Source organism: Podarcis melisellensis, assembly GCF_964234715.1.
Source record: "Podarcis melisellensis genome assembly, chromosome: 5".
Lineage (NCBI taxonomy): Eukaryota > Metazoa > Chordata > Lepidosauria > Squamata > Lacertidae > Podarcis > Podarcis melisellensis.
In genome coordinates, this window is record NC_138537.1 from 59,452,174 (window position 1) to 59,477,173 (window position 25,000).

General features: G+C 39.2%; 1 protein-coding gene across 2 annotated transcripts in view; it reads right to left on the minus strand.

Moving 5' to 3' along the window:
* Nucleotides 1–25,000, minus strand: part of TCERG1L (transcription elongation regulator 1 like) — a 164,369-nt gene that overhangs the window by 15,631 nt on the left and 123,738 nt on the right. The window contains exons 7-9 of one of the 2 annotated variants that reach the window (XM_081912745.1): nucleotides 22,105–22,193; nucleotides 11,737–11,891; nucleotides 1,690–1,756 (exon numbers count right to left, since the gene is read on the minus strand). In XM_081912745.1, coding sequence (XP_081768871.1) covers nucleotides 1,690–1,756; nucleotides 11,737–11,891; nucleotides 22,105–22,193 — 311 coding nt within the window. Of the gene's footprint in view, nucleotides 1–1,689; nucleotides 1,760–11,736; nucleotides 11,892–22,104; nucleotides 22,194–25,000 lie in introns of both variants that reach the window. The other variant, XM_081912744.1, reaches the window with a different exon arrangement.

A 25,000-nucleotide genomic window follows, 5' to 3' on the forward strand; every position in this document is an offset into this window, starting at 1 on the left:
GAGATTATTCTCTCTGACAAAACCAAGCTGAAGTCAACTAACTACATTTGCACCTGATTAGAAACTTTTAGCCATTGGACATAAGCATGATTTTATTCTCGAAAGGTTCTAAATGGTTCAGCTGAAATGGGAAATGTTAAAATCTTTCAGCTAATAAATTCCATTACCCAGTAAAGCAATATGAGTCCTAACATTATTTTCCTTGCCATCAATAATTGCATTATACAAATTCACTCTTAAATTATACTAAAATGGGTATTGCATGATGTTAGTAGCTCCAAAGGCATCAAATTGTCACTCTTCATATAATAGTGACTTCGATATTATATTAGCCATTCTCATTCTCCCGAAATTATCCTATTCTGTAATATGATCTATAAAGCTTCCAGTCCAATTTCTGGTAACCAAAAATATTTTTTATTTCCAGAGAAATGGGTGGAAGCCCAGAAAGCTATTTCATTAACGAAGATGCTCTCTGGCTGCCTCTTTTTTAGTACAGTTAATTAAAAATGACGCAAGTAATGATGAGCATTACTGTTCCCAACCCTAATCCTGTGGAAAACCATCGAATTATACTTTAATTTGATCCTGGCTTGTTTTTAGGAGGTAATTTAATTATTGTTTGATTTTATACCAATGTTATAGATTTGATGTTAGCCGCCCTGAGCCCAGTTTTGGTTGGGGAGGACGGGATACAAATAAAGGTTTATTACTAAGAGACTAGGGCCCTGTGAGATTTGACATCTTTCCGCAGGGCCTGCAAGACAGAGCTGTTTCACCAGACCTTTGGTCAGGGTTGAGCCTGACTCATTTCTCTTCGTATAAGAACAAGCACGAAAGAGGTTCCCAGCCTGCTCATAGGTCCTTATAATATCAGTGGAAACAGTTGGTCTTGGAGAGTATTAACCGCTTCCAGTTTTAACGTGAATTGCCACTTGTCCAGTTTTAATTTTAATTGGTTGAATTAATTGTGGGATGTATCTTAATTCATTGATTGCTTGTATTATGCATATCGTCTTATTTATATGATGTTAGCCGCTCTGAGCCTGGCTTTGGCCGGGGAGGGCGGGATACAAATAAATATTACTATTTCTGGGTTAGCGGAGTCTGTAACCTGAAGTGTATGTAACCCAAGGTACCACTGTATATCAAAATGTAGTATGATTCATACAGCTATTATTTTTCTCAAAAATGCATTACCCCCCCCCCAAAGAACAAGTTCTATTCCTGATTTGGCCAGGATACTGTTTCAATAAATTGCTTTTATATTGTAAACTGCCTTGGATGAAGGGTGGCATAAAAAAATTAATAAGCAAACAAATAAAATACAAAAGCCCATTAAAAATTTTACTAGTCAGATATTCTGTGGGCACAGTTTACAAACTAAGCTGCAGAGGAAAGTTTAGGATGGCTTTCAATTAAGTTCTTTGCAGGCTAAGCCCACTGAAATTAATGAACATGACTAAGTTAGCTCTAATAATTTCAACAGCTCTACTCTGAGTAAAACTTTGTTGAATTCCTCCCTTAATCCATGCAGATAAACACCTCTGCTATGGTTGGGTTTAATTTTAATTAAAATAATTTAAATTTAAAATAAGGACTTGAAATTCTTCATATAGTCAAAGTCCATTTTGGCATCTTCAGCAAAGGTTACTTCATGGATCTCATGATAGAAAAAATATTACTTACTTATTTCTCTTTGTTTTAGTACTGTGATCATCATTTAAATCTTCTGCATAAGAGCCATCACTTTTATCTGCTAAAAGTAAAAAAAAAAAGTAGTTAGACAAATTACAAACTTTACATTAGACTAACCAGCTAATAATTGTTTAGCTTTAGCTTTTCCTAAAGTCTATTCAGTTTCTAAAGATGTGTCCATTTATCTGGTAGTTTGGAGTTACCTTAGAACACTAGAGTTCCTGATAGATTTAGAATGATTTTAGAACAACAACATACGGCAATTTCTTGTTTTGATCTTCACACATTTTATTTAATACTACTTTTTTAAAATGAAAGGTTGTCATTTCACATTTGGATAATAAATAAAAAGAAAAATATGTTCATTTTATTGCTGACAAGTTGAAAAATTTGATAGAAGCTCCTTTCTGCCAGAAGTATCGGTGGTATTCTTACTCAAATGTAGGGGGACTATAAAGCTTCTCTGTCATTAAACTTGACACACTGTATTGCAATCAAAAACATGCAGACATTACTGTCTCTCAAATTTAGAGGATAGCCCAAAGAAATGATTGATTCCTGTTTTGGCATAGATATTGTCTAACAAATTACAGTGGGATGTGGCTGTTTTTCAGAAGAAGTGTGATGTTTATGGTCCCATTATCTATTTCTGCAATTCTGAAGCACTTTATCTTTTCTGCATATAAAGCACCACACTCTGAATAAAAATGAACTGGAGACAAACTCCAGCTCAGTTCAGTGTGGCTTGCAATTTCTAGTGTGTCTTCTAAAGTCAACATGATTTCTGATAAGCAGCACAACACTTTTATTGAGGGGAAGGGTGAAATACTCCTATATGCCCTCCATTTTGAATATTTAAATATGAGGTTGATCTATGATGAGAGAGGGAGTCATGGAATTATTACAATTAAGTGTGTAAGAGAACTTTAAAAGTGTTCTCCCCAATCCAACTAGGGACTGTATCTATAGGCGCAAGGGCCTTCAAAGGTCATCTACTCTTTGTGGACACATGGAATACATTGTGATGCTGTCCCTAAAAGGTGGACACTCCAGCTGCTTTTTAAAAACCTCTAACAAATAATAGCCTACCATCTTTAGAGGCAGACAGTTCTACCATCCAACAGATAGTACCACCAGGAAGTTCTTCTTCATTGTTTCAACATAAAGTCCAATTTCTTGCAACTCTGAACCCAAATGTTTCCAACTCTCTGGAGCAGCAGAAAAGGTTGTCGGTCAGGTTGTTGAGTGAAACACCCAGGCATCCCATATTCCAATGCAGCTATCAGGCCATGTTCAAGGTCTTGTTACTCTAAAGCCTGGAACAACTTGGGACCAGGTTAGCTGAAAAACTGTCTGTCCTTGAATAGAGTTTAGAACACTTATGGTGAATTTTTATCCGTGGCACCACACCCTATACAATACCACAGGGCGGTGACTCAAAAATGGGTATTTTCCAACATTGCCCCTGCATTATAGAAGGCCCTTCCCCCTGTCAAACATGAAGTATCAGCTAACAGTTACTTCTCTCAACTTGATGAGTCATCTTTTTGCCTAAGGTTTTCCTGAGCTATAATATTGGACCCTGTTTTTACTGAATTCCCATTTTTACCTGGTTTTATGATAATAGTTTTTAGGTTGCATCTCTGTCTTTATGGTAGTGCTTCCCTCTTTTCATGTTGCATTTCTATACACTGCTTAGAGATTTTTAAATACAAAATATTTCAGAAATGCTTTTAAATAAATGATGAATTTGCACCATCATCTACATGGCAGCCATTAAAGTATTTGAAGATTGCTATCATATCACCTCTTAGTAATCTTTTATAGGCAAGAAAACAGTCTTCCATATGACTATTCCTGCTTAGACTGCAATAATTCCCTGACCTGATCTAGCAGTCAAGTCCACACATATGCACAAGCCTCCTTTAAACATTGAAATACTGGCAATCAGCTGTTTGGGTGGAATATTCAGCTGACTGGCAGGACTCCAAGTTTGTTTGTTTTTTACCCTCAGCCCCAGCTGCTACACATGTGATCTATTAAATCAGAGTCAGGAAATGTGACTTTAAGGTCTATGCTCACACTTTATTTCAGTCATTTTGTCCTTAATGCTGTATTCTGTACTATGCTAAACTCACTCTTACAGGTTCAACCTGTTCTGTCAGAAAATAGGAAGTGAATTGTTCTATTTTAGTTCAGAGTCTTGGTCACATCGTATATCAATTTTTTGAAGTAGGCTGCTAAAGAAATGAATCAAGGAACACACATGCCCACATAAAACCAAACTGAACAAAATTACATTTCTTACAACCCCAGGACAATTTGCTATAATACTGCAATGGCTGAAGACCAAGGGTGCTTCCAGATGGAACTGTAACATCACAAATGGGTCATTCGGGTATTGCAAACAGGACACTGGCAAAATGATTTTTGGGGGGAGAGTTTTGTTTATGGAAAGGGGAAAACCTGATTGAATGAGAAAAGAAATACAGGTTGGCATTTTCATGTGGGTGTGGCAAAAATCTGACATGCATGAGTAGCACCGACTCCACCATAAATACCCACCTGGGAGCAACCTGAACAGGGGAGGGGAGGTTGGGCTGGCTGCAGTTATATCCACTCTGCTTGACAACATAGTAATTTGTGAGGAATCAGATACGAATGCTGTATAACAAGGCACACATAAATGCACAGTAAAGCTGGGTACTATTAGTACCCAGTAGGGACTGGTGAGACAGCATATGGGTGGGTCACTTGGAGGGGGGAAGTGTGGGCAACTTGGCACTGTGAAAGGCAGCATCAATCTGATGCTCCTGCTGTGACACACCACACCTCTGAGCACCCTGTGACTTTCCTCCTACCTGTCCCTCTAAGCAACTGCCAACCACCCACAATATTGTGAAGCCAGGAGAACAACAGGGTCCCCACCTGCACAGCTTCACTGGCTGGTGCTCCCAATACCAATGATAAGATACCATGCAACCTGTTCTGTTGAGGGAGGTCCTTGCATGCAAGAGACTGAATGTGGCCCAGGTGTGGAACCATGGACACTCCTTAAGAATGCACACTTCACTGAAGTTATCTGCAGACATTCTGCCTGGGATTATTTTAGCAGCAATTTCCCAGTAGCTGAAAAACTACAGTAGGTAAAATTAATCCCTGCAGCCTTCTAACAAAGATTGTTCTAGCTCTGATGAAACTCCTCTCCCTCTCTAATCTGGGCCAGCATGTTTAAGGGAGCAGCTGCATACCCTTCCCACAGCCACCCAGCATGTCCCATACTGTATAAGTAGTCTGGTTGAATGCATGACCAAAAAGCCAGCATTCTGTTCTCACAGTGGCTAGCCAGGTGTCTATGGGAAGCCCATATGCAAGGCATGAGCGCAATAGCCTTCTCCCACTTGCAATCCTTAGCAACTGGCATTGAGAGGCTTAGAGCATCTGATACTTGAGGTTATGAGCAGCCATCATAACAAGTAATCATTGATAGCCTTATCTTCTACAAATTTGTCTAAGCATTCTGCTGATGGACTTTCAACCTTCTTGAAACAAAAATAGACCTAACCTATAATAAAATATGTAATACCATACTTGATGCTTATCAAAAGAGTGTGTGTGTGTGTGTGTGTGTGTGTATGTACGTACACACACACACACACACACACACATATGTAATTATTAGGAATCAGTAGTGCAAACAAAGTATTATCTTTCTCTTAAAGAAGACACAAGTTCTTTAAGTGATTTTAAGCCGTAGAAGAACCTGTTAGGAAGACGTATCTGAGTTAAGCTGTCACAAGTTAGCAGGCATCTGAGATGGAACATCTCTAAAACCTTTTATCACCCCATAGGCCTCTCTGAGCTGACTAGAAAAATCGACGCAGGGATAGACTTTAAAGTTATTTGTCTCTGTGTGAGAATAGATAGCTTGGATAAAGAACGTATGGAAAGCAAGCAGTTTCAAAAAAGGCACCAAAACCATCCACTTTCTGGAAGTAAACAGAGCTGGGAAACACAATGACTAACAGCAATACAGTACAAGAAATATACACAAGGGTCAGCTCTATACTTTATTCAAAACCAAACACAAGATCTATTCCCGAAAAGGATAGGGCAAGACTGTATTGTTAAATAAATTGGCCATAAATGTGTTTATTAATGCTGAAGCTGACTTAGTGCCAGATCAAGCTATTAGATTCTACCGAGTTCACATAAAAGTGAAGCTGATAAAGAAGAATGACAAAGGGAAATAAAAAGCATCTGAAACTTTAGGTTAGGACACAAGTCCACTTTAACCCCAGATCCTGTTTTAACAATTGAGTTCTAGGGACGCTGAATGAGAATTTGTACAAGAGGAAAACCATTTCATTAATTCCTAAGTTTCTAGCTCTCTCCAGAGCACAATCCACTGGGGAGTTCTCCTGTGTGAGCCCCAATGAGTGAATGGGAGCTCCATCTGAAATTTACGTTTAAACCAGTATTCTACAACTGTAAACAGTCATGGCTTCCCACAAAGAAACTTGGCACCTATCATTTGCTAAGGCTGCTGAGAGATGTTAGGAGACTCCTGTTCCTTGCATAGAGCTACAATTACATGAATGATTGAACAACCAAGCCTTCTTCCCAGGGAATTCTGGAAATTGTAGCTCTGTGAATGGAATAGTGCTAACAACTCTTGGCACCCTTAACAAGCTATAGTTCCCAGGATGCTTAGAGGGAGAGGTGCCATTTTCTCCAGTTGATTGAGGGGGCCCAATGCACCATCCTGATGTCATGTTTGCATCATCTTGAGGAGCCAGGGGGTGTTGCTGAACACCCTCTGAACATTGAGGGAGCCAGGTCTCCTCAAAAACAATATGGGGGTGAAACTGTTAGAATTCAGGCTCAGTCAGAGGTATGTGCCTATCTGTCCAGGCACTGGCTGAATTCCTTTGACCTCCCTCCGGCGACTCCCGGCAGGAAAAACACACGAGGTCCGTTCCGGCGATTTTCCTCAGGCGGTGAGAAAAACACACCAACTGCTTCTCCTCCTCCCTGCTCCCTTCATATCCCCAGGGAGGGGAATCAGACACAGACAGAAATGTAACTACATGCTTTTATTCCTGTCTTTAGCAGTCATACAGTAAAAGATGTCTGCTCTCTTCAACAAACAGAGAGAAACCCATAACTCCACCCATGTACATTCTGTACAGGTCATATGACACACACTGAGCTAACATCCGGTGCTCAGTACAGAATGGACTGCCCCTTTGTGTCCATGGCAACAGTCACACACTTCCTGTTTGGCTTTCCAGCCACAAGCAGCAGTCTGAGCTGCTAGAGCTTTTGCTTGCTGCAGCATTGCTGCTTTAGAATAACAGAAACTGTGTCAGACCCTAGGAACTGGCACATACACTTTGATGGTGACTATGGCTATTACAGTAGTATCATAGCGCTTTCAATGTACAGTGGTACCTCGGGTTACATACGCTTTAGGTTACAGACTCTGCTAACCCAGAAATAGAGCTTCAGGTTAAGAACTTTGCTTCAGGATGAGAACAGAAATCATGCTCTGGCGGCGCGGCAGCAGTGGGAGGCCCCATTAGCTAAAGTGGTGCTTCAAGTTAAGAACAGTTTCAGGTTAAGAACGGACCTCCAGAATGAATTAAGTACTTAACCCGAGGTACCACTGTATAGTGCAGATGGGGTCAAGTGTTCAGCACATTTGGAATCAATTGCACTTCAACATCGAAGTAAAAATGCTTCAGATATGGTGTTAAGGTAAAAGGTCAATTTGACCATGAGGATAATTGCCTCAGCACACTGATTCCTCCCTACCCCGTATTCTATCAATGGCATTATTATACCATTTCTACTTGTTTCTGCTGTTAAATTCCCAGGAACAAATCACTCAGCCCAAGCCCAATCAGCTTTTTAATCTGTTAGCAAAGGCTCTTTCTCAACAGCTGCCACCTGTCTATCTTTAATTCTGTCAGGGATATATAGGCAGCCTTGGACAGAGAGTTCCAAAAAAAGTGGAGCCTTTTCAGAAAAGCATGTAAGCAAGCAATCTCAAGAAGCCTCTTTCCTAAAACGTGGGTGAAATACTGATGCCTGATTAGACACAGCATTTCTTTAAAAAGGTGGCTTCTTATTATGGAGACAGAGTCAACAATTTACAAGGAAAACCCTGCAACAAAAGACAAGATTGCTTAGCCAGATAACTTACTTTCTTACACTTACATCTTTTCCCCCCATCATGGAATTCACAGAACATGCACATGTTCTGCTTAACATAAGCAAAGTGGTAGCCTCATATGCTTTCAGACCATGTCCAGTTTGGAAAACATCTAGTGCAAAAATTACACAGAATTCAAAAGAGCTTTTGTTCAAGCCCATTTCAAATTTCACAGCCCATGGCTGTGGCTGCATGGTCAGTAGGCTTCCCAGTTCTGGAGAAACCACTCCTATTGTCCCTATTTAACCAATAGGTAAAAAGTATTAAAGGCACCTCCTAGGCCTGCCTCTTAAAGGGCTGTAGCAGGGGAGGGACAATCAAAATCCTGATTGGGAAAGGGTGTCCATCTAACCCTAGAGACATGAACCAAGCAAAATCTGAGATGGACCAGCAAAGGCAAGACTTTGAAAAGTCAATTATAGAAGGTTATGCTAGTATGAGGTCACCACTCCTTAGCCAATGAAGGTGAACCATCAGGTAGACCAGGAAGTTGAGTGTTTCCACTGGATGCCACTTAAGAGTATTCTTATTATCAGGAATTAAGACTCAGAAAAGTCGACTTCTTTGTTTTGGTGGCCAAAAAGATCAGAAAGAAGACCCTGGACAATATAGCAATAAACTGTAAGACCATTATTTGTGGTGTGACACCCCTTTTGCTTGTATTTATTGTTGATTCAGATTTGTCATGGCCAATGGTTAGTACAATAAAGTTATTTGGATTGGATTGGATTATTGGGAATTAGGGAATTCTTGAGAGAAATTAGAGGATCTAGCAGGGCCTAGGGATCTCTAGCTCTGAATCTCCTGAATCAGAGGGTTGAGCTAGATGGCTTACATGGCCCCATCCAACACTACAATACTATGAATGAGTAGCACATAAGCAAGCAGGAAGACAAGTCTAAAGTGGACTTTCCCCCTACCTTCCCCACTATTGTCTGTTTTGACTGGCAGCAGTTCTTCAGGATCTCAGGCAGAGGTCTTGTATTTCATTTCTGATCCTTAACCCTTCTTTTTATAAGGAACAGAATGCGAGGTGCATTGCATTCAAAAGCATAATGCACACCCATGAAATGAGCTTATGACACCTTCATGAATATCAGTGAGCATAAATTTGTTGCACAAATGTGCAATCTTTTTAATTATTTTCATTCATGCATTCATTTCAAGCACATTTGATTTCATGCAGGAAGAGATGCTATTAACCTATAATGTTCTGATAACTATGGTTAGTCTCACTTTTGTCCACCGCGGCAGTCTAATTAAAGTTGTAATAACACCACAATTCAGTTCAATGGGACACTTAAAATGTAGTTTATTTGGGCTGTTTATCTTGTGCACTGACCATTTTTCTGGCCTTATCTTTGTTATGAAATATACTAATAAGAACTCTAGCTGCAGTTGGCATGGGAAAATGGCCTGGTTATATTCCCCCCCCCTTTATTTCAAGAAAAACATAGGACAGAGCCATTTCTTTCCCCCACCAACTATGCTTATTTATTTATATATTGCTATACATATACCTTCAGTTCTGGACCCACTTGGTTCTGCTCTGAACCATCAATTCCCAGTTGATCTTCATCTCTTGCTTCCATCCACGACCAGCACCAAGCCCCAAGATCTTAACTCCAAGCCCTATTGTCAGCTCTCACTGGAGCAGGTCCTGGGCTCTTGTCAGTGTCCTCCCTGCTAGAATGTGGTCCCCTTGGCAATTCCATGCCAAGGCTTTATGTATAACATGCTTTGCACCCAACCTGTTGCCAGAATGTTTGGTTTTCTGACATGGTAAGCCTAGCTACAGTGCAAACAAACAGCTCCATAAAGGTTATCTTGAATGTGTGTGGGGTGGTTTTTTTTGGGGGGGGGAGTTTGCATTCTCTGAGGGTGGTGCAGTGGGGATATTTTTTATGATGATGTTGAAGAAAATGGGGAAGTCCATGTATAGTAACTCTGCTACTATATCAAATTTCTTTATGAGCATAGCTAGTAATATGCAACAATTTGAGTTCATCAGACAAAACAAATTAAGAACTTTGTTCTTGAAACAACTGTTGAAACATAAATGATCAGAGATTTTGCACGAGCATTGCTGTTACATTAAATACATTAAATATTCTATATATCTACAATAAGGTTACTTATGGTTATTTCATACCTTGACTTTGATAAAATATTAATATTAGAAACAGTATCAATCCCAGTTATTGCTGTTTCAAATACCCTTCAGAAAGGACATATTTTCATGATTTCAATTAATGTTCAAATGGGGATTGAAATATATTGTTCTAATGTCACTGTGGGTATACCTCACTTAAGCCAGCATGGTAGTATAGCAGAGTACATGCCTTGCAGCCAGAAGATCCCCAGGGGAACTTGGGCAATATCCCTGTCTGAAACCCCAAAGTGCTGCTACCAGTCAGTTCAGATGGATCACTATGAGGAAACTTCCTATGCATCCATAGGATTTTCTGCCTGCCTGGGGCTTGCAGCTCACACACGAGCTATGTTTGACTTGGTGACTGACAAGTTGTGCAGGCTGCTTGGTCATCCTGGAATAAGCTCTAAATGAAAGTTGCATCTTGGTTGCATAAGCGCAACAAGGAAAATATGTATGCTCGAAGGTGTTTCCTTCCTAGCAAAAGATGAGCGAGCACTGCTGATTTGCCCACCAGTACTAGACTTTAAAAATATTGCATCAATACACACACAGACACATACATATATAGAACACATACAATTTAAAATATATCTGAGCTCAGCAGCAATAATTCTTTCTTAGTGCCAAGGATGTCTTTAAGAAGTCTCCGGTGTCTGAAGATTGACTAACAATACCATGTTTTGGACGGAAGTACCTACATTTCTGCCAAATCTTCCATCATTCCAGCGAGATGGATCTTTGAGATTTGTTTCCTACAGCTGGGTTAAATAATCATTTATTACAGGACAGCTCCCCTGGGCAGCATAGTCAATAAAACATTTGGATAAAACAAGCTACGCTGGGGCATTTCTGATAAGAACAAATGAAATATAACTGCATGGAAGACAAAAGAAGGCAGATTTGAGCTAACATCCCAAGTCTAATTGCATTTTGGCAGAAGTGAAACCCGCCAGGCCTGCTTCCATTTAAACATGTTTAGGGTCAGGTTTTAAAAATAGGTCGACATAAAGAATTCTTGGCTCCCTGATCACAACAGGTGGGTGCCCATCTTAACATAATTTATCTTTTGAAACATTTCTATGTTGCCTTTTGGTCCACAAAGAAGCTTACATAAATATATATTTTAATAAAATAAACTTTGATTTTTAAAATCCAGAATTATAAATAATATAGAGGAGTGACATCTGGTACAATGAAAATACATTAAAAGCTTAGAGGAATAAAACTGTTTTAACTACCTAGCTAGAAATCATGAATGCCATTCTAACCTCTCTTGACACAAAGTTTCACAAGTGGGGCACTGCCACCAACGAGGCTCTATCTCAAGTTTCCTTCAACCACCCTTCTCTTGGTAGTAGTAAGGTCTCCATAGATTATCATAACTGATAAGAAGGTCCACGTAGGAGGAGGCAATTCTTCATTTAACCTGGTCCCAAGCCATTTGGGGTACTCCAGTAATAACCAGCAATTTAAATATTAGACCTTTTAGTGTAAATCAGAACTGATGAAGAGACCATTCAAAGATCAGATGCTGAACTAACACAAGATCAACATTCAAGTTACGATCATTTGACATTCAACTTTGCATATTTCAAGGCCATCATCTCAGATCTAAATAGACATCTTTTAAATTTAAATAGATGAAAATAATCACAGCATTAGTTACTTGCTGAAGTTTCCAGTTTGCGTTTATGAGGTGGGTCTTCAATGATTCTGTTAATATCACCACGATTCTTTAGATCCACAGGCTTCTCCCATACTGACAACTGCATTGTAGGGTTGAAGAAGAAGACTCGGTCATCTCCAGTCCAGACTATACACCTATTTCAATCAACAAACTAGGCTTAGAGAATCTCAAATACAGTGTGGGAAGAAAGATATTTCTTGCAGTGCTAATTCTAGTCTTATGCTGGCGTTCCCAGCCATGGTTCTCAAGAAAGTAGGCCTATGCATGGTGACCCCACCTGCTGCATTGCATTCCCATTATCTGGCCCGGCTGTGTAGATTCTCCTTGCAATTTGGAACAATGATTGCACACAGAGCTTTCATGTGTAAAAAATACCTCCCCACTTCAGACCTTCTCCCTCCAATGTGTGGAGGGGAGCACAGTTGGGCAATATGGACACAAAGGAAGGGTTGGGCCAGTATGTACAGTTGAGGCCAGCAAGGTGCTGAACAGAATAGGACTTTGGTATTTCCCATAAGTGAATGCATATTCCATCCATAGTTCTACATTCATGTGAAGCTGTTGGAGGCTGCTAACTTGTTCACATCAGTGCCATGGTGAAGGCTATTTAACCCTTACACCTTGGCCATTTCCCAAATAAATGTCACCTCCCCAGAGTTGCTGCTATCCCAAGAATGATAAATGCAATTTCCTCCTGCAGGGGAAAGGAAGCATCTTGGGGAGGACAAATTTGGTCATGGTAATGGTACACGGTGGCAAAAGCTGAACACTGCTGCCACCACCGTTGAACTAATAGGCAATCTGCCCACCATGACTACATTTTAGAAGATCTGTCATGTATAGTTTGGCCCTTTAAAAAAATCCATATACCCAATAATGTATTTTTATACAAGCATGTCATGCTGTAATAGGATGTAAACTTTGCAAAAGCTGGCTCCCCAGCAGAGCTGTTGGAATAAATTTCATTGTTTCATGACCCTGGTATATGTCAAGAAATCATCACTCACAATTATCAGCACATTTTCACAACTAGTAATTGTAATTGCCATAATAATAGGTTACTACTGCAACACAATATGGTAAAGAAAGAAATACTCTTTTTTTAAGGCATGGTTCATTTCTAAATTGATGCAGGCTGGTGGGACAAAGGAGTCTCCAGCTGTTTTGCATGATGTATGCCATATATAATTAATCTACCAGCTATATTTATCAATCCATGCCAGGGGTGGATGGGGGTGGAACGAACAATAACCAAATATACATTGTACAGACATTTATAAGGGATTATAAGGGTAGGCATCACTAGATTCATTTTACTAACAACTGAAATGAATCTAATAGAGAACCAGCAGAATTTAGATAACAAAGTTAATTTTGGGATTAAAGCAGATTTCTAAAATTTGAACTTCAGAGTATGAATATAAGTGTCATTGGAAAAATATATATTAAACTTTCACTAAATGTTATTTTATTACCAATCATAAATACTCCACAGGGGCACCAAAAAACCCTTAAGCTCTTATCTGTATGGTAGGTGTCAGATGGAGGAAGGAAGCTAGATTTCAGAATGAAAGCTTGCATATAAATGAAAGATTAATAAAGATTAAGCAGTAGGAAGATGGAATTAGTTTTCACATAATAAATTAGGAGTAATTAAATTAAAGCAAAATGTTACTAAAATTATTGGCAATACCTAATGGCTTTGGAAAGATATCTACTGGGCAATTTTCAAACATGTTATCTCTGATAAAGGATTTTTTCATCTCCGGATTAAAGAAGAAAATACTTAGTTTAAAATTATTGTTCTTGTTGAACTATGAATTGGATAAACATTTTTTCCTGTGATTTTTGTAATAATGTTCAAGGGAAATTTTATGATTGTTTTTGTGCATGTTTCGGAAGCATGGTTCTTAATTCCACTACCAACCCTGTTAATCAGCTCGGAAACTGTAAGCATATCATTGACCAGGTTTTTAGCTCACAGTAGATCACACTGAAGTTGATAGAAAGCTTAAGAAGCAGAAAGCTAAAATACTATAAATATCATGGCCATGGAAGCATGCACATTAAGGAGCCAGCATGTGATGTGAGAACAGGAGGATAAATCAGTACTTAATTGATTTAACATAAGACTAAACGTACTGTCTCAGTAAAATAAATATCTGGATTATATGAAGAATAATATCGAGTGCCACCAATGAATGCATAAACACTCATATTATTAGTGTCAGTAACAATCAGGGGCAGAGACCTCTGCATATGGCTTTCTATGGATGTTCTCATATACCAGTTAAGAATTTGTAATCCTTTCCTCCCATGCCCTATAGCTAATCGAAACCATAGAGCTGCTATTAACCTTGAGTGGGGCTGGAACAGCATCCTGCCTGTCTCTTCACCACCAATGGGACAGTTTTGGACAAAGGAAAATGGCAGCCTCAGACAAATGAGCAGGCCTCACAAACTGCTTTGAATTAACAAATAACCGTAGGGGATCCTGATCACTGGTCTTCCAAATCATCTCAAGATAAACACTTCGTTCAGCTCAAAGCAAAGGGCTAAGACTGGAGAAACTCAAAAGAATGCTTGAGGAACTAAATATTGGCAAATTTCAGCAAGAACTGAGCTGATCTACACCTCCCAAATGAATTAATGTGCACATCCGCTGGCTTTTGCACTTCCAGAATGTTCAGGTGCAAAAATAAATAAATAAAATTTATTATTTATACCCCGCCCATCTGGCTGGGTTTCCCCAGCCACTCTGGGTGGCCTTCAGTAAAATACTAAACTACAATAATTATTAATATTATCAAATATTAAAAACTTCCCTAAACAGGGCTGCCTTTAGATGTCTTCTAAAAGTCAGGTAGTTGTTTATTTCTTTGACATCTGATGGGAGGGTGTTCCACAGGGACTAAATCAAGATACATGTAAAAATGCAGCTTTAAAAAGGAAAATATATTTAGAAATGCATATTTTGCAGGAAAAAGTAGGCATTTTAAAGTAGGACTTAAATAAATATGGGGTTTTTTTGGTCAGATTACTGTATTCTTTTCTAAATGCACAGATTAGTGCAGAAATGGGGGTATTAATGAACTTATGGGTGAACTGGGGCAAAAGTGCTTGAAATAGATTGATTCACCTATCCCTAGAACTATGAAGTGGCACAGCCTAACAGATCTATGAATACAAGAAATAGCTGGGCTTTCTATTTTGCGGCGGGGGTGGGAAGGCTTGCAACTGTACTTATTATGCTGATTTTATTGCTTGGCTTGTATTGTTCATTGTATTTTACGGTGAACTACCCTAGCAGCCCCTTAGAAGGAATATAAGGATATGAACTAAATACATAAAATAAAAGCTAATAAATATTCAGAGCTGTAGATAAGTGTCCCAAATAAGATACAATTTCCAAGCAGTCAGAGATAAGGGTGGGCGAGCCCCCTGTGGATGGCATTGGAAATAAGCTGAGCAATGTTCCAAACAATCAGGAAACGGTCTAATTCATTTCCAAGCCAAGCCAAATTTTATCCCTGATCTTCATCCATTAAAACAGAAAGTGGGAAGAGGACCCCCCAACTCCTGCAGAATGGTGAGGCAAGAAGATTCTTAGGAGGGGTGGCCCATCCTGTTTTGCCACCTGAGGCACAATGAGAATGTGCCACTACCTGCCTACCCTCCCTGCCATCATGTCCCACTTCCCATTTTCATCATGGCCATTTCTTTTCTTTTCTTTCTTTTCTTGATCCATTTATTGATGTTTCAATGCATGTACATAATATTGACATAGAATTTCGTATTTCTCATATTCATACATTCACATTTTCTATTACATTGTAAATCCACATTTAGTTTTTACTTAATTATTCCATGCTTTCCCCCCTTGTGACTCAAAGACTTCCCTCCACCCGTGCATGACTTCCTAGCTTTGTTTTAAGATTTATTATTGGGTTTGTACTGTGGTATTTACAATTATTCTTGTATTTCTATCTATATTGACTTTGTGAGATCAGTTGATTGATTGATCTCATGGCCATTTCTTTTCGCCTGCCCCGGGGCAACGCTGTGCTAGAGGTGCCAACTCATGGGGCCCAAACTGCTTTGCCCCCCATATCTTTTGGGAAGGGGCGCTCCCCTCCCCGATGTTGAGGGGGCAAAGGAAGCCAAGCACAGAGCTGAGCACAGCACAGTTTCAATGGCTGGTTCCTCCTCCTCCTGCCATGGAAGGAGGCCAAGCACAAGAGAGGAAGGCCACTGGCCATTGAAGCCATGTAGCACTTGGCTCTGCACCCGGCTTACTCCTGATGATGTGACATCACATGCGCAGTATGGGAAAGAAGAAATAAAACTTTTGCAAGCTACTTGAATAGGAAGCCGGTGAGCTAATTGTTTGGGAAGGGAGAGCAGCAGTATCTCATCTCAAGCATGATAGCAAACTTAGCCATCTTCAAGGGTGACCATTTTGCACATTCTACTTTACTCTTTTGCTTTTGCAATGGAGGAATACACATGAAAGTAGAAGACAGCAGGCATTTATCTATTCACTGTCAGTGAGCTCAATGTAATATACATTGTAATATACATATACAATGTTTGCCTTGGAGCCAACACATTGAGTTCTGAGAGCTAATTCTAAACTAAAGAGGGAAACCCTCAGTCTTTTATGTAGTGGGATGTTAAGAGATGCACAGGAGTAAAATCTTCTGAAGCCTTTTTGCCAATAAAATTCTTGATCATTTCCCTGTCCTGGAAATTTTGATCATTCCACAATTCATTCTCTCCTCTGTTTCTAAATTCCATTTCTCTGGTCTGCGTTTTCAGTGCCATGGATGATAAGAGAATTGATTACCACCAAAAACGCATTGTGTGGACCGTTACCACTGGGCTGGCTGAAGTCAAGGTATTTATTTAATAAAAGCAAGGTATAGCTAAAATTGAAACGGTCCTTTTCCACATCTAACTGAAAAACCCAGCAAGCCCCTCTGGAGAGGTGCTTAGAAATGGATCCAAATGGCAGCTCCCTCTAGAAATGCCTTCACTTTCTCACTTCTAACCCAATTTGACATTTAATTTAACCATTATCGGTCTCATCTCCCAGAATCGCACACTGCTTGTCCCTATTTGGCATAATAAAGGTTTCAATTATCCAAATGCAAAAGTATGGTAATTTGTTTCACTCACAGGACACTAATTAAAAAAGGTGGCGATAGAAGAAATTTATATATAAAATCCTCTGAAAACTAAGGCTACAATACTAAGCACACTCAATCAGATTTAAATACCATTGTGTTCAGTGGGTGTAGGACTGACATGTTTAGGATCACACTGCAAAGGTATAAACTTCAAAAAATAGTTCTAAAAGCACTAATTATTTGATGTGACAAACTTCTGTTTTTTTAATCATCTTCATTTGAGAAAGTGGGGTTTAGTCCACAAAAATGGACACCACAGTTAATAGTCTTCAAGATGCCACAAGGCTCTTTCCTCGATAGTTAAGATTAGCTTTTTAAAAACAAAACTCCTGGTTTATAGCTTGAGTTTAACTTGGATTATCACCTTCTGTATCACACAGTTTTCATTCATTTTGCAACAGCAAAATGTCCTCTCCACTGATTTAAAAGCCAAGAGAGCAAGTGGTCTTTGAGGTAAACCTATGTCTGATTTTTTTGTTTTGTTTTAATCTGCAATGTTATCAACACTTAAAAGTTCATATCTGCTAGAGATGAACATCTATTGTCTCCTCAGTGATTAACACTGTGCTGATTATTCTACGCATGTGTAGTTAGAAGTTCCACTGTGTTCAGTGGGGCTTACTCCCTAACCAATGTAGGGTTGCAGCTTTAACTATAGAGACCCTGGAGCAGCAGCTGAACCCTAAATAATAATATAAAGCTCTCTTTTAAATAAGGCATTCCAACAAGCCTTCCCCCTCCCCCCCAAAAAGGACTGTGGTTTTCAGGGAGCACAAACAAAAACTCCAGGGATTGTCTCTGGAAAGTATAGAGCTGCCATATGTTCAGATTTTCCCAAACTCTCAAAGGCGGAATTGGCATCTGGGGGGAATTTCTGAAAGGCAGCACTTTGTCCTGGATCTTAGGGAAGTCAATTGAAAAATTGTGTTTTTTCCAAACATTTTGAAATATGGCAAGCCTAGGAAAGAAGGAACACCTGGATCACATGGTAGTGCTTGTAACTGAATCAAATGCTAGTTAAACAGCATCAATGCTGAGGAAAATAAGTATTGTCTGGAGGGAACAAGAAATATCAGCAATAATTGAACCATAGAGTTGGAAAGAACCAAAACAATAGCCTCTCATTTGAAATGATCTAAGTGGAGGGGGGTCACCCAAGGGTCTGTTTTGGAACTTGCATCCTTAAACAGGTTTATGAATGGTATGAAGTTTGGGGTGAGCAGTAAGAGGTCAAGTTTCCTGATGACACCATTATTCAGGGTCTAAAAAAAATTGCAAGGAGCTCCAAAAGAATATCTCCAAATGGGATAAAACAGAATTAAAATGACAAATGAGGTTCAATGTAGGCAATTATAAAGTGGTGTAGAAGGGGGTAAAAAATATCCCAGCCACATATACAGAAGTTGTAGTGACTGATCAGGAAAGAAATATTGGGATCATGATAGATAGGCTTGATAAAAATTTGAGCTAATGTGTTACAGAGGAGGAGGAGGAGGAGGAGGAGAGGGAGAAGAAGAAAGGCAAATTCCATGTTAGAATTTTAAGCATTTAAAAATAAAATTGTCACTGTTATAATGCCTAACACAACAAATTTATAGAGCAGTCACACTTGGAATGATATTGCAGTTGCTGTGAATCACAGCGGGTGAGAGTACTGTGGCGCTTGGTGTCTGGGGAACACAAGCAGTGTGATTGTACCAATATCCTGCTTGCAGGCGTCCCATAAGCATCTGGTTGGCCACTGCAAAAACTGGATTGATCTTTGATCCAGTAGGGCTCTTATTCTGTTCTTGTCTAGTACAACCCCCTGCTGATGCAGGAACTCCTGAAAGGTGGCCATCCAGCCTCTAATTAAAAATCCCTTACACAGGGAAGGCTACTTCCTTCCAAGGCCATCTATTTCAGGAGCAACGTACATAACCATTAGCCAACCAATTCACTGTAAACACAAAGAAGACCCTAGTGGCATTTTAAGAACCAAGGTTGTGATCTTATTAGAACTTACTTAGGATTAGATCCCATTAACTGCTGCGGGACTTCCACTTAAATGTGTATAGGGAAAAGCTGTAACACCTTTACTGTGGTATTAAATTTTGTGGACTAGAGTCCACTTCATCAAATGCAAGAAGCATGAGTCTCATTTGAGAGATATACATAGATATAGCAATTAAGATAGATAGATAGATAGATAGATAGATAGATAGATAGATAGATGATAGATAGATAGATAGATGATAGATAGATAGATGTAAAGGACTGTTACAGACTGTACCTTTGCATTTCACAGTATTTTAGCTCTGCTATTTACATTTCCTCCCTCTATATACCGTATTTTTTGCTCTATAAGACCCACTTTTTTCCTCCTAAAAAGTAAGGGGAAATATGTGTGCGTCTAATGGAGCGAATGCAGGCTGTGCAGCTATCCCAGAAGCCAGAACAGCAAGAGGGATCGCTGTGCAGCGGTCCCTCTTGCTGTTCTGGCTTCTGAGATTCAGATTTTTTTTTTCTTGTTTTCCTCCTCCAAAAACTAGGTGCGTCTTATGGTCTGGTGCGTCTTATAGAGCGAAAAATACGGGTATGTGTTTGTGTGTGTCCCCCATCTGCCTGCCCATCCATTCATACCCATATACCCATATGCACCTCACAAGGCTATAGAGCAAGTGTGACAAACTTTTAGCCCTCCAGGCATTCCTGAGAGGACAAAAAAATCTGGTATATAGGAAATGTGACATCAAGCTATGAACAGTTTGACTCTATTAAACAGGATTTTAATACACTATGGATTAATAAAAAGGAACTGAGGTGTATTATGAGATTTAAAATTACCATGTAGGATGCAGAGATCCAGATTTTGAACCATTGAGAACAAGGAAAAAGGAAATATGTTGCTTATTAAACTAATTCACACATCCAGTATAAATATCTTTATAATGGCACACACATTCCTCTAAGCAAATGACCTATTTATGTTCTTTTAATGTACCTAGGAGAAAACAAACATCATTTTCCTTTAGGTATTTTGCCTGTATGTGAATTGTGAATATGATGCATTAGTTGCTATGACTATTCCATGGCCTTGCAGTATGCCATAAATCATAGAATTGTAGAAATGGAAGTGACCCTAAGTATCATCTAGTCCAATCCCCTGAAATGCAGAAATCTCAAAACATGGTTCCCCATCCAATTTGGAACCAAACCGGACCCTGCTTAGCTTTGCAACTGTGCTAGCTGCACTGCTAAGGGGAGCAAATATGGGTGGGGCAGGCTTCACAGAAGCAATCAGAAACTCACCTTTTAATCTGCTTTAAGCTATACAACCTGGAGTCCCTCTCAGAATTCCTGCTCTTGTTTCCAAATGACATCCCAGCCTATGCCTGGTAATGTCACACCAACCACAGAAGCATGGAGCCAACCTACGAGTGGAGAGGGTTGGGAATCAATTCCAGGTTTTTACTGGGTGTAGTAATATTTCATAGACATTTTGATTTTCTATCTAAATAGGTATGGATTAATAAGATGCTCCTTAAAGGATTGCTCCATGTTTCAGTGTGATTCTGTGATAGATTATCAGGTGGAATCAGCTTGATGTTGAGTGTCAGATTATTATTGTTGTTGTTGTTGTTGTTGTTATTATTATTATTATTATTATTATTATTATTATCATCATCATCAGATTGAGTCTCTATGGTTCTATTGGGTATTCTGCCATGATTAATGTTATTCCTTTGTGATATTATGGTGTGTTTTTTACAGTATTGTTATGAATCAGAGTTCTGAATTAAGGTTGGAATGTTAGAACCAGGAAATTTTCGGACTAATGTGTGATTAAGAGGGGAAACAAGTGTGTAGTAAGAGTTGTGGTGGACCCACAGATAAGCTTCTGTTATTAGCATATGTGAAAGCTAATTAAATCAGGCATACATCTTAAAACATGACCCCTCCTTAATCCTAGGAAATTAACATGAGTCAGGCACTAATTGAGTGAGGCAAGCTTCCTTAAGATGATAGCCTGGTAGGGAGCATGGGATAAACAATTGGGAACTTCAGAGCATCCAAGGGGCTAAGTGTGGAAAGCACAAATTGAATAGGCTTCTTCGCTTCTTTAGGGGATAAAAGTTGAGAGCTTAGAGTGACAGGGAGGAGTTAAGAAACAGTTACTAAGCAGTGGGCTGGAGAGTCAAAAAAGCAGGATGCTGGTGCCTGTTTTGAATCCAATGTTGTGGCTGTGGGAGAGGTCAGAATCTCTTGGAATGTAATGCTGGAGATCCCTCCACTGGATTCAGGTAGTATATATGTGCAAATAAACCATATATCATAAAGGCACCACAGACTCTGCTGTGCCTAACTGTCCAAAAGGGAACACAGACTCTGGTTAGCATGCCTGTTACCCCTGGAATTTCATACCGCTTGGAGATTGGAGTGGCATGTAACTTTATGGAAGCATGGAAGTTGTCATGATAACAACAGCTAAAAATGGGAATTAGCATGATGCACAAATGGAAGTGTTTTTGTCTTAACACCAAGATAGGGTTGTATCCTGCCATTCTGCTCATGCAACAAACTTCCTCTTGTACAATGGAACTTTGCCTACTCCCCTGAAGCTCCCAAGCACCCTCAGCACCTGATACAATGAATGAAAGAGGAAGGGGAAGTTCTGTTGCAGTATTAGATACTGTACAACCCAGAAATATCATTTCTCAAGAAACAAAACAGATCCCAGGTGTCCCTAGACTTTTTATCTGGGCTGCTGTGTAACTGACAGCACAATCCTGTCCATGTTTTCCTGGAAGTAAGTGTCACCGAGTTCAAGGAGACATACTTCTAGGTACATGTACCATAATTTTGAGATTTTGGTATATATATTAAATCTTATTTTTTCCAGTACTTAGTGTGGACTTTTAACTAGGCATCCATTCTGAATTTTAGGAATAGAGCAGGTTTAAATACAAAAAATATTGATTTCATTTTTTTGTACAGTTATGAGACCAGCAGCAAAATGTCACAGTGATAGTTTTCGAAGGAAAATTGTGAAACATGCCATTATGTCCAAGATATTTATTTCTCCTCTGTTTCATTGGCCATGGCAAAACAGACCCTCCATTTGGGTGGCAATAGTGCTGATAGGATGAGTGAAACTATCTGGAGTAGATATGCTTACCATGGAGATCCTGGCACAGGAGTGGATGCCACAGGCTTGTTGCCATTTGAAGAATTGTCATCGTCTGGGAGCAGTTTTAAAGGGTGATTCTTCACATGGAAAAATAGAGAGATCAACAAAAGGCATGTTTGTTAAGTATAATTGGTTTAATTGACACAGAAATGGAAAATGCCTCTGCATTAATGAAGGTTTAACATTCAATCTTTAGAGTTGATAATTAACAAATTGTTGTTTTCTGCTAGCAAATGTTTGAGTGTTGTAACCTTAGTTCAGTTGACAAAGGTACTGTACTGAGTTGCAAATAGCCAATTTGGATGGTGTTGCCTTTAGTCTTTTGTCTCAAAACACTGTGGAATGAAGATGTAAATGAAGCTCTCGATGAAAACAGCTCCAGGTGAAATACAGAGAGAGAGCGCTTTGCTTATAGGTCTGTTTGGATTTTTTCATATTTTGTAAGATGCTGAACTGATTACGCTTGGTCAAGCATATGTCTTTGATTATTTTGTTCTGTTTTGAAGAGTTCTTCAAGTAAAACTTTGAATAATATTTTTATGGGTCTTGACAATGTTTATTTCCAAAAAGAGTCATTTATTATGCATCCACTCACTTCATGCTTCACAATATTAATATCTGCAATAATCATTATACTACGTGCTTCACTTCAACTTGCAGTCACTATTGAAATTAAGCATATGCTATTTTGCACTCATACAAACAATACATCAACCTATAAGGAACTTAGCAGGGAGCAATAAACAATATAAAAGAACTAGAAAGAGATGAATAGAAAGGTAATTGTAGTCCCGTACTTAATCTTGATAATAACATACTTATGTACAAAATACAAAAAAAAGTGTGTATAGATAAAACGATTGTCGGGATTGTTACAGAAAAGAACCACTCTACATCAGATGTTATGACTCAATCCTATTGTGCCTTTCAATTAAATTATTATTTTACCATTTATTTATTTGCAACCATCACAACTACCGGTAGTTCCATTTCCATTTCAGGTGGGGTGGGGGTGGGGTGTTATTGTTATTTATTGTTTATAAGCCACTTTGGGAGTCATTTGAATTAAAAGCGGCATAGAAAAATAATAAATCCAATCACATTATGCTAGGTTTTAGGTGAGAAAAAGGATTTGAACCTAGGTCCATCGAATTCCAGAAACCTTATTCACTGCGTCACACATTAATTTATAAATTGCTCTGAGATGCTTCTTCAATCTCACCATATTATTACTTTCCTAAGGGGCAATCCTGTGCAACATAATACAATAAATAAACTGGAATGTACATGGTATAAAAAATTACAGGGTTTCAGCAGAACATTTTGGAAATGAAGCAGTACGACCACCCTGAAATGTTAGCAGGCATAAACAGTACTGAAAGTGGAATCATATATAACTGCCCCAATATGAGCACAAATCATCATTAATGCCCAATAAAAAGGACATCTGAGTGCCCCCCTTAACCTTTCATAGGATTTGACTTTTTCACATGCTAAGCACCTCACACAGTTGTACAAAATGTACGACAGCATTTATCTATCCAGTTCCACTGTCACAACTTTTATGAAGGTCATAGCCTGTTCATTTATGCTAGTGGCTTAAAGAATGAGTGAGTGAATAGGAGGAGAAGGCAGGTCCATAAAGGGCTACAGCTTGACAGTGCTTTTTTTTTTAAAGCACTGTAGGACACTTAGAGAGTGCTCTTCAAAATTACTTCATGGATTCTTGTAGCATTTAAGAGTGCCTCTGCAGGCCAGTGGAGAGATGAAGACACAGAGCAATGTTGATGTGAAACATGTACTTCCATAAATCCACAAGGACTCTGCAAGGCCTATGGAGAGGCAAAACCTAGAAAATGAGGGGAAATGTATTGATCAAGTACCTCTGTTCAACCTTCTGTTAAAACAAAAACAGTGAAGGCTGAAATATGTGGAGAGGCTGAGGAAATTCCAGCAGGGATCCTCCTTAGTTTGAGAAAATGGCAGAGCCAGTATCTTTCCCCTGGAAACAAGAGGAAGTTTCGGGCAACAAATGCAGGTTTACTGACTTATGGAAGCGTAGCAGATTCTGATGACAGACCTTGTGTGCATATTCAGGACTGCATTTTGTGAGAAAAATACAGTTAGAAATGTAATTTTTGAGGGGAAAGACTGCCCCTGAAATCCATTCAAAAGTGTCATATGGTGCAGAATGCAGTATCTGGAGTTCTGACTGAGATTACTTGCCCAGGTCATATAATGCCCAGTCTTAAAAGAACTCAGTTGGCTAACTATTCATGTTCAAGCTGAATTTAAGGTGCCAGCACCTTAAACCCCTCAGTTTTTTGAGGGATCTAAGCCCTTCCTCCCATATCAACCTGACCACACAGTAAGAAGAAGAAGAAGAAGAAGAAGAAGAAGAAGAAGAAGAAGAAGAAGAAGAGTAGTAGTAGTAGTAGTTTGGATTTGATATCCCGCCTTTCACTCCCTTTAAGGAGTCTCAAAGCGGCTAACATTCTCCTTTCCCTTCCTCCCCCACAACAAACACTCTGTGAGGTGAGTGGGGCTGAGAGACTTCAGAGAAGTATGACTAGCCCAAGGTCACCCAGCAGCTGCATGTGGAGGAGCGGAGACGAGAACCCGGTTCCCCAGATTACCAGACTACCGCTCTTAACCACTACACCACACTGGCAATGACTTTCTCCAAATACCAACTGGATCAGGAGTGAGGTTTGTTACAATAAGAGGGCTTTTAAGCTCCATCTATCAATTGCCCTCCTCAAGGAGGTATGCCTGAAACCAACTTTGCTATCTTTTAGAGACTATTTTTTAAAGTCACCCAAGCATTTAAAATATTTGAATTATTAGACCTGAAGTACTGAAAACTCTCTAACCTTTAATTGTG